The 10,848-nt window shown below is 45.6% G+C and overlaps 1 protein-coding gene across 3 annotated transcripts in view; it reads left to right on the top strand.

Annotated features, from left to right (window-relative positions):
- PIEZO2 (piezo type mechanosensitive ion channel component 2) overlaps positions 1-10,848 on the top strand; it is a 479,940-nt gene that overhangs the window by 387,601 nt on the left and 81,491 nt on the right. For all 3 annotated transcript variants that reach the window (XM_032152839.2, XM_058438662.1, XM_032152840.2), the window contains 6 exons: positions 4,411-4,587; positions 4,882-5,007; positions 6,391-6,591; positions 7,591-7,795; positions 7,912-8,013; positions 9,359-9,524. In XM_032152839.2, coding sequence (XP_032008730.1) covers positions 4,411-4,587; positions 4,882-5,007; positions 6,391-6,591; positions 7,591-7,795; positions 7,912-8,013; positions 9,359-9,524 — 977 coding nt within the window. The remainder of the gene's footprint in view (positions 1-4,410; positions 4,588-4,881; positions 5,008-6,390; positions 6,592-7,590; positions 7,796-7,911; positions 8,014-9,358; positions 9,525-10,848) is intronic.

Here is a 10,848-nt window from a genome sequence, read left to right on the forward strand (position 1 = left end):
TATTAGATATATAATATACATATAGTATACATAAAACATTTTCTTCTCCTTTTGAAATACACAGCTACTTTCTAATTCCAAAGGCTGTTGGACAGCTCTGTGAGGTCAGTGAGTCTTGAGCAAGAGCCACACTTTCTGTTAGCACCTCAGCTCCTCCCTGGGGGGCCTGGCCAATTGGAGAAGGAAGGGAAGAGGAGGGGAGGGGAGGGAGGGAAGGGAAGGTGGGAGGAAGGAAGGAAGGAAGGAAACTTTTGCAAACCTGAGGTTTCTCCTTGTCTGTCCCATCATTATTGAGCATTTATTACGAACTCACAATAAAGTGAATGCATACATGGTGCTAGGTGCTGGTGCAGTAGCTTGAAAGACACACTTCTTGTCTGAGCTCACAGCCTGATGGGAATGGCTGCCAAATAAAACTAAAAGTGATAATAACTGCTGTGCTAGAGGTGTCCACAGTGAGCACTTGCTGCACAGGGTGGAGTATCTCTTGCAGGCAGTTGCAGCCTGGAGGTGATGGTTGCAGCTGGGGTTCTCTGGGGGAGGGAAGCCAGGGATGGGTAAGTGCAGGGCCCAGGAGGCTTTGGTTCTCAGAGGCCCCTTCCCTTGAGGCAGGGCCCTCAGGCCCCATAAGCTTATATTCAGATAGGATGACAACCTGTGTACAGGGCTTTGTTGGGAAAGCATTATGGCATAAAACTGTTTCTCAAAATCCTTGATAGTAAGAATCACCTGGACAGTTGTTATATACGTGGACCAGCATCTATTTCCCTAAAATTCTAATTCATCAGGTGTTGGTTGTGGCCCAGGTATTTGTCATAGTCATTGTCCTCCTCCTCCTTCTCCTCCTACTTCTCCGTCCCCTTCCCCTCCTCTTTTCTGCTTCCCCTTCTCTCTCTTCTTTTTTCCCTCCTCTTCTTCTTCCTTATCCCTCCTCCTCCTCCTCTTCCTCCTTCTTTCTTCTTCTTCCCTTCCATGAGATTCTTACCATCAGGGAAATGATGAGATCATGATCTCTTTAGATAACAGGACTGTGAGAGGGCAAGTCGCACTGAGGTTTGCACTGGGCTTGCTATTTGTATGGAATGAAGTATCATACTTCATTCACTGAGCCCCAGTTTTTCTATTTGTAAAATGATAAAAATAAAAATATTCACCTCCCAGAGGCTCTTTAGTCCTCCTCTGATTTGACTTCTCTAGGATGCTGAGGACTGGGGATCCTTTCCTTGTCATTGAAGCTCTCCCTTCTCTTGTACTGGACATCAGCTCACCTTCCCGGCCCCTCCCCACAGTTTCATCAGGCCCTTCCTGTCTCATTCCTGCACTCATCCCGCCCTTCCCACCAGCTTCCTCAGCATGTTCCTCAGGCTCTGTCCACAGCCAGTTTCTGTTCTGGACTCTCATGGGTGAGCTCACGAGCTCACAAGCACAGGACTCTGGTTCAGTTGCCTTCCACCTGCTGCGAGTCCTAAACTCTGTGTCAACTCACTGCTCTCTTTGAACTCCAGGCCCCTGTTTCCACCTGACAGCTGGGCCTGACCCCACTTCTTGAGTGGCCCCAAAGCACTTTCAGGTGTCCTACTCACTCCCTCTGCCTCCATTCCCCTTTAGATTACTCTTACAGATTCCCAGCTTTTCCCAATCTTTTCTCCTTCCAATACATATTCCACAATGCAGCCAGAACAGTCTTCCCACAGGGTAGATATGATCATGAGAGCCCTCTACCTGAAACCTTGCAGCAGCTGCCTTTCATCCTCATGGTAACATGGTATAAGACCCCCATGATCCAGCCCAGACCACTTCACTTTTGCCATTCCTGGACACTCTAAGATGCTGGATGGGTTTTAAAGTCCTCTGACAGGTTTCAGATCACACTTCTCTCACAATGAATCACTTGCTTCTCCAAGGATGGGCAGCCCATGCTCTCCCAAGTCTGGAAGGGCCTTGGACCTGCTATTTCTTCTGCCTGTCTAACTCCTGTTTATTCTTCAGGTCTCAGTCCCTTTATGCTGTCGCCAAGTGCCTGTGTGCCTCCATCTGTCCCTCCCACATGCCTCCTGCAGGCAGGGAATCCTCAGGAGATGTGTCACCTTGAACCTAGTTAAGACTTAATGAAAGTTACCACCTTTACTTCCCTTTCCCCATCACTCAGAAAATTGAAAGTTCTGAATAAATTAATTGTGCTGTCTTTACTAAAGGCCTTGGATACATAATAACAGACATAACAGAGTTCATTTCACAGCATCTTTAATAGGGTTTACTTTTTTTTTTTTTTTTGAGACGGAGTCTTGCTCTGTCGCCCAGGCTGGAGTGCAGTGGTGCAATCTCGGCTCACTGCAAGCTCCGCCTCCCGGGTTCACGCCATTCTCCTGCCTCAGCCTCTCCGAGTAGCTGGGACTACAGGCGCCCGCCACCGCGCCCGGCTAATTTTTTTTTTTTTTGTATTTTTAGTAGAGACGGGGTTTCACCATGGTCTCGATCTCCTGACCTCGTGATCCACCCGCCGCCCGGCCGGGCTTACTTTTTAATATCCAAATTGATGAGACACTTGTTGATGACTATAGAGGAAGAGTCAATTCGCTAATCTATCTGTTTTGCTAAAAGGTAACATTGATTATGTTTATGAGTGAGTTACGGTTTGCAGGGCCTTTCCGTGTACAGTATTTCTTTCATCTTCAATTAATTCTATAAGGCATCTCTTCCTACTCTAATATTTCAGCACTTAATTCTCAGAGAGGTTCCTTGCATCGGACAGTAACAAATAGTTGAGTAGAAACAGGTAACAAATAGCAGAATTAAATACAGTCATGCAGTCTCCACATTTTCTTCTTTTATAGTTTTTTAAACTTTTTTTTTTTTTTTTTTGAGATGTAGTCTCAGTCTGTCACCCAGGCTGGAGTGCTGGAGTGCAGTGGCACGATCTCGGCTCACTGCAACCTCCACCCTCCAAGTTCAAGTGATTCTCCTGCCTCAGCCTCCCAAGTAGCTGGGATTACAGGCGCCTGCCACCACGCCCGGCTAATTTATTGTACTTTTAGTAGAGACGGGGTTTCACCATCATGGCCAGGCCGGTCTTGAACTCCTGACCTCGTGATCCACCCACCTCGGCCTCCCAAAATGCTAGGATTACAGGCATGAGCCACCTCACCTGGCCTCTTCTTTTATAGTTTTATAAGCCAAGTAGGTAACTATGTCTTTTAGAGCCCACAATGCTTAGCCCACAATGCTTGGTACATGTTTAGTTGTATCAGACGAGAGCATGCTATTATTTCTACCTGAGAATATTAAACATTTCTAGGATATTACTTTAACATAACAATATTCAGAATAAATGAGCATTTCCCATGCCTGAAGAAGATGGTGGTCCTTCTATACTGTCCAATGGACTATTAACTATAAAGAATTGCTAGAAATGTGGGAACATCTGGCCTGATGAATGAACTCACATGCAGCCCAAAGTCAACAGGTTCAAGCTGAGCTCACAACCTTGCTGCTCTGACCAGCTTCCCTATCAGCATTGCTGTCTCAGTAATGGCACGGTTATCCACTCAGGCTCCCAAGTGGAAACCTGGGAGTCACTCCTTGAACTTTCCCTCCTACCCACCGGCCCACCAAGCCAATCAGTCATCAAGTGCAGCTAATTTTGCCTCCCATGTTGAATCCGCACCTCCTCCCCATCTTCCCTGAGCTATTGCAGTGGCACGTGAGTGGGTTGCCCAAAGTTGCGTCCAATCCCCACAATGGGCCCTCCATTCGTCAGTTACATTTACCTCAATGGGAAGCAAATCTTACCTCCAAATTCCCAGTGTAATGCCCTTCCACAGCTCTCAGTTTTCTGAAGAATGGGCTCCTGTGCCATAGCATGGTGTAAAAAGGTCCGTCAAAACTTGGCTGTAGCTGCATCTCCAGCCTCACCTCCTGCTGCACTTCACACCTTCAACTCTGAACTTTCCAGTTGTTTGTTGTTACCTGTCCCCACCATGCTAGCTCATGCTTTCCTGCCTTCGTTCATGCCTCCTTTACCTAAAGGATCCACCTCTCATCTTTCTTGGCTTGGCTCAGTTCAGGCACTGTCTCTTCTTGAAAATGCTTCCTGACCTCTACATTGGACAAAGGACCCTTCTGGGTGCTCTCACAGGAGCCTGCCCACATGGATAGCTTAGCCGGTGCTACATGATACTGACGTCACCTGATGATATGTCTGTCTGCCATACAAGACATAATGTCCTTGAGGGGTGAGACCATAACTCACCTACTTTAGTACCCCAGCACCTAGGGCAATTCCTTGCGCGTGCTAGGAATCCAGTCTGCTTTTGCCGAACTGAGTAAATCAAGTCATCCTGTTTTGTGGATGTCCTGTTTGTTATGCCGTGTTACGTATTTTTGTCCCCATTTCTGGTTTTGTGTTTTCAGGTGTCTCTGTTCAACTATGTATTTTTGATTTCTTGGGCTTTTGCTCTGCCGTACGCCAAGCTGCGCCGTCTGGCTTCAAGTGTCTGCACGGTCTGGACATGTGTGATTATCGTCTGCAAAATGTTGTACCAGCTCCAAACCATTAAGCCTGAGAACTTCTCTGTTAACTGTTCCTTGGTGAGCCTCGGTGATGGGGGAATATTCCTGACTGCCCTTTAGCAAAGCAAGGCAGATACTTGGAGAACCCCCATCCCCAAGCACAATTTGGCCTGACCTGGCTTGTAAGTCACCTCTCCCTGGCTGGTCGTGCTCTGGCCCTGTGTTAAGCCTCCTCTCACACTGAGGTCTCCCCTGAAATGGGTCTGTCCCTCCCATCCTACCGCTATCATTTTGCTCAAAGCTGAAGAAGAAATAACCCGAGCTCTCCTAATCTGTGGAGCTTTTTTTTACTCCATTTTCTCTTCTTTTTAGCCAAATGAAAATCAAACAAACATCCCCCTTAATGAGTTGAACAAGTCTCTGCTCTACAGCGCTCCTATCGATCCTACAGAGTGGGTCGGCCTGCGGAAGTCTTCGCCTCTACTAGTCTACCTGAGGGTAATGGCTTTGTCGTGCTTAGTTTGGGCCTCCACACCATTATATAATAGTTCAGGATTCTTTTCCATGAGACGCTTAACATCACATTTGATAGTAACCATATCTTCTCATGTGGGATTTGGCATCACCTTTGCAACAAACTCTAAGTGTTAAAATCAGTATTGTGGCATGTTAAAGAGAAAATGATCAAATGGTCTGAGATTGCTTGAATAAAATATGACAGATACATTCAGTGGAACATTATACAATCATTTTAAGACCATTACAAGATTAAGGTCGATGGGTGCATTAGAATTGAATCATGTCTAAAATATGTTAAGATTTTTTTAAAGCAAATTTCAAAACACTGTGCATAGTATGATGTCTTCTAGACACAAAGAAAAATATTAAGTAAAGTATACCAAATGCTCAATCGTGGTTATTTCTGAGAAGCGGATATAGCCTTACAAGACATTTTTGCTGTATAAATTCTGTTTCTCTATAGTTTTTAATGAAGAGAATCTATTACATCTAGAAATAATAAAATATATTTATCAAAGGAAACTTGAGTACAAATAGTCATACAAACATAACGAAGGCAACATGCTTCAGATTTTTCACATTTTATTTTTGCGGATTATCTGAGCAGTCCTAATCAAGTTACACTGGCAATGCATTTAATGGTACAGCCTCTACACTCAGCACCTGGGATTTTTAAATGTATTAAGCATCCCATTTTCTTTATGTACCTTCTAGATTTTTCATCACATGGTAGATATCTTTTGTACCAGTACCCACCATAAATAGCTGTTATGAGGATAAAGCAAATTGGTATTTGAAAAGGGTGATCGAATTGTGTCTGGAACCTATGGTTCCATAAATGTTAACCATTTTCATTATCTTGAATAATAGTTATATCATCGCTATTATTATTTTACTGTTGTCAGCATGCTTCTCAATCTATTGCTCTCTGTAGCCAGATTTCAGGAGTGTTCAAAAGGTTCCCCCTAAGCAGCTTCCCGTTCATTCAGCTCAGTGTGTTTCCCAGGATGTCTCTGTACTGTTTTTGCACTTCTGGCTGCAAACGAGGCTGAACTGCCCTCCGTGGATAACTGGAAATTGCTTCCTTGGTGTGAGATGTGGTTTTCAGAAATAGGAATGAGCAGCGGCATCTTATGTTTGGAGATTCTAGATCCTATTACTTTGGAAGTTAGCCTGATTTTCTAATAGAGATAATGCCACAATAAATAAGACAGAGAAAATGAATACTGAGCTCAAAACTGTTTAAGAGAGGTGAGCTTTTATAAAACATTGTCCTTGCAGTTGTGAAGAATGTGGGGATTGCTTGAAATTACAAAATCATACAGCATCTGGCTGACACAGTTGTGTTTCCTTGTTTTGTAGAATAACCTCCTGATGCTGGCTATCCTGGCCTTTGAAGTCACCATTTACCGCCATCAGGAATACTATCGAGGTCGAAATAACCTGACGGCCCCTGTGTCTAAAACTATCTTTCATGACATTACAAGACTACATCTAGATGATGGACTTATTAATTGTGCCAAATATTTCATAAATTACTTCTTTTACAAGTTCGGTCTGGAGGTGAGTTTCCTTGCTGACATGTTTTATTTCTCTTTTCCATGAAAATTCAAAGAACTGCTTCTGGCCAATTGGCCACTGGAACTTTGTGATACATCTGCAGGCATGATAGCTGTCCCCTTGAGAAGAACAGAAAGTATTTGTAGTGATGGTTAACTGGCTTGACTGAAAGTTTTCCAAGTTTGGGTGCTGAACACCCCCCTCCACAGCAGTGCCCTGGTTTCTCTGGATCTCCAGAGCCATCTAAATGCATGGCCATCAGTTGCCATGTTAACAGGTTTCTTATTAAGAATAAAGTATTAATCTTCTGGCTGGGCACGGCGGCTCATGCCTGTAATCCCAGCACTTTGGGAGGCCAAGGCAGGCAGATCTTCTGAGGTCAGGACTTCGAGACCAGCCTGGCCAACATGGTGGAACCCCATCTCTACTAAAAATACAAAAATTATCCAGGCGTGGTGGTGCATGCCTGTAATCCCAGATACTTGAGAGGCTGAGGCAGGAGAGTTGCCTGAACCCGGGAGGCAGAGGTTGCAGTGAGCCAAGTTTGCACCACTGCACTCTAGCCTGGGTGACAGAGCAAGATTCCATCTCAAAATAAATAAATAATAAAGTATTAATCTTCTTTCTTTTTGTGCATTCTGGAACAATAAGCTGCAGCCAAAATGAACTGTTTTAACCTAAAACGGTTGTGATAGTGCCTGTGGCTTCATAGAATGAAGTAGGAATGGTGATGTTTCATGAGGAGATCAAAATGGCTGTTCTCTTTATTGTCTGAAGTGGTTATGATAACAGCTACTTAGTTTTTCCCTTGGGAGTAATCTGTACAGTATTTCTGTCTTCACGCTGAGACACTCAAAAGAGCAAGCATTTGTGAATCTGTGCAGACAGACTGGCCCTGAGGGATGTGGGTCTCTGCCATCTACACAGACCTGACAGCTATCACCAGTCCCCTTCCCCATATGCCTGATTTTTTTTTTTTTGCCTCTTTTCATCTTTACACAGACCTGTTTCCTAATGTCAGTTAACGTCATTGGCCAGCGAATGGATTTCTATGCCATGATCCACGCCTGCTGGCTGATCGCTGTCTTATATAGACGCAGAAGGAAAGCCATCGCGGAGATCTGGCCCAAGTACTGCTGCTTCCTGGCGTGCATCATCACCTTCCAGTATTTCATCTGCATCGGCATCCCACCTGCTCCTTGCCGAGGTGAGCCTGCCCTTCCTTGGAGCCGTCTGCTTTTAGAAGAAGCCATTACTGAGTGGATGGCTGGGAGAAGAGTGGTGAAGTATTGATTGTGCTGTTCGCCACTTCCCTCCCTGCAGATTACCCGTGGAGATTCAAGGGTGCCAGCTTCAATGACAACATCATAAAGTGGCTGTACTTCCCAGATTTCATTGTGCGGCCCAACCCTGTGTTTCTCGTCTGTAAGTGTTTCCTCTGCAGGGCCACAGAGTGCTGGTGTCCGGGTTTACTGCTAATCATTCTTCACGTGCTATGCATTAGTGCCTTTTGTCTTTCACTAGACTTTGTAATCATGTAAAGGCTTGTCTTATGCATTAATATCACAAGTCATTAATGGCTTCTACTCACCCTATTACATTTGCAAAATTAATAAGTCAATGTTGGAAATACCATATTCACTTGCATAATTTCACTTCCCCCAACATACATACACACACACACACACACACACACACACATTTACACAGCCACCTTTCAAAAGACAGACCAGAGAGGGAGGCTTTTGTGTTTTCTGACTTGATGGTTTCTGGCTCCCAATGCAGATAAATAAACCCTGAACATAGGACAGTGGATGCTGGGAGATGCTTCCCAGATTTTAGTTGCTCTAGAATTGGGCTGCAGCCCCAAGGCCTTCCCATGGCAGCTGGTGATCCAAAGGTCAGAGCAACTCCCCCAAGACCAGAGTACTGGGTGCTACAGAAAATGCAAATGACTGCCCTGCCTAAACAAGTTTAGGTTTAATTTTAAAAGCAAGGAAGCAGCTTATGTGCAGCCTTCCAGGCAGGCTTGGCCTCAGCCCTTTGTGGGCAGTTGCCGGAAGGACAGCTCTCTCAGGCTGCTCTGTGCTGTCCAGCACAGTCCACCACCTCCACCTGCTCTCACCACACCTGCAGTGTGGCTTATGCTCTGGGGACAGTCATTGGTTACAAATGCAAAGGAGGATGGAAAGGATAAAGAAAAACGAATATCTGCATCCGCCACACATAAAAAGATAAAGATGGGGAAATTTCTCAAGTGGCCTCCTTAAAACTGGTGGGAGGTAAAAAAAAATTAGCCAGGCATGGTGGCAGGTGCTTGTATTCCCAGCTACTTGGGAGGCTGAGGCAGGAGAATGGCGTGAACCCAGGAGGTGGAGCTTGCAGTGAGCCAAGATCGCACCACTGCACTCCAGCCTGGGCGACAGAGCAAGACTCTGTCTCACACACACACAAAAAAATGCTACCCTCTAAGAGACTCATGAAGACTAGTAAGTAGCACCTAATACTTTCTCTCACCAATGTGCAAACAAAATCCAGAGACTCCCCACGTAAGCTCCTGGAGTGTCTGCGGTCACTCTATGCCCTGCAAGGTGGAGAAGGTGTGACTTGGCCCCAACATTGGACTCCAGGATGAATTTTACTATGAACTTTGGGAACACAACTCACTTAGGAGCTGGGGAGTGGCTGTTGCTGTGTGATGCCTGTATGTTGCATTATGTAAATCAGAAGAGGATGAGGCAGCTTAATGATCTCACATCTGTCTTGCTAGATGACTTCATGCTGCTTCTGTGTGCCTCCTTGCAACGGCAGATTTTTGAGGATGAGAACAAGGCTGCAGTGCGAATCATGGCAGGTGACAATGTCGAGATCTGCATGAACCTTGATGCGGCCTCCTTCAGCCAACACAACCCTGTGCCAGATTTTATTCACTGCAGGTAACAAGAGCTTTACATTTGCTAAAAGCCACTTTGATGTGTGCATTTCCATTACATTGCTCCTCTATACTTTCTCTGCTATACTTGGGAAATAGATCCGCTGAATTGTATACACTGAAGTTAATAAATGCTGGACAATGTGGTTCGGCAGCCTGGAGGCTGAGTCTCTGAATTATAGCACTGCACCTGCTTTTGTCAGTGTAAACCACCTCTTTATGGCCTCAGTTCTCCTCCTCTTCTTCATACCAAAACTGACTTGTGCCAGTAATACCAGCTGTCCAGTAGAGGGTTCTCTTGCGCATCTCTTATGCCTTCGCTGCATCCCCATAGCTCATCCTCATCTTCCCTCCCTCTTCCTCATCCCCCATCTTTCTTCCTTATCTTTCATCTCTCATCCTCATCCCCATAGCTCATCTTCATCCCCATAGCTCATCTTCATTCCCCATCCCTCCTCCTCATCTTGCATCTCTCCTACTCATCCTCCATTTTTCATCTTCATCCCCATAGCTCATTCGTATCTCCACCCTTCCTCCTCACCCTCCAGCCTTCTTCCTCATCTTCATCACTTATTCTCATCCCCCATATCTCTTTCTAATCCCCATCCCTCCTCATCACCCTCCATTCCTCTTCTCATCCTCCATCCCTCCCACTCATCCTTAATCCCTCATCCCCATTCTTACTCCTCATCCTGCCGCCCTCCATCCTCCATCCCTCATACTCATCCCCATAGCACATCCTCATCCCCCTTTCCTCCCTCTCATCCTCATCCTTCCTCCTCATCCTCCACCCCTCCTCCTCATCCTCTATCCCTTATTCATATCCACATAGCTCATCCATATTCTCCATCCCTCAACCTTATCCCCAACCCTTGTCCTTATCCGCATTTCTCCTCCTCATCCTCCATTCCTCCTCCTCATCTTTCATCCTTCAGCCACATCGCCATAGCTCATTTTATCCCCATTCCTCCTTATCCTCCATTTCTTCTTCTCATCCTGCATTCCTCCTTCTCATCTCCATAGCTCATCTTCATTCCCATTCCTCCTCCTAATCCCTTCTTCTCCTCCTCCATCCCTCATCCATATCCCCATTCCTCCTTTTTATCCTGCGTCCTTCCTCCTCATCTCCATCCCTCATTCTCATCCTTCATCCTTAATCCCCATTCCTCATCCTTATCCCCATTCCTCCTCCTCATTCTCCGTCCCCCGTCCTAATCTTTCATCTCTCCTCCTAATCTTTCATCCTTCATCTACATCCCCATAGTTCATCTTTATCCCCATCCTTCCTCCTCATCCTCCATTTCTCCTTCTCATCCTGCATCCCTCCT

This window comes from Hylobates moloch, unplaced genomic scaffold, assembly GCF_009828535.3.
Source record: "Hylobates moloch isolate HMO894 unplaced genomic scaffold, HMol_V3 SCAFFOLD_5, whole genome shotgun sequence".
Lineage (NCBI taxonomy): Eukaryota > Metazoa > Chordata > Mammalia > Primates > Hylobatidae > Hylobates > Hylobates moloch.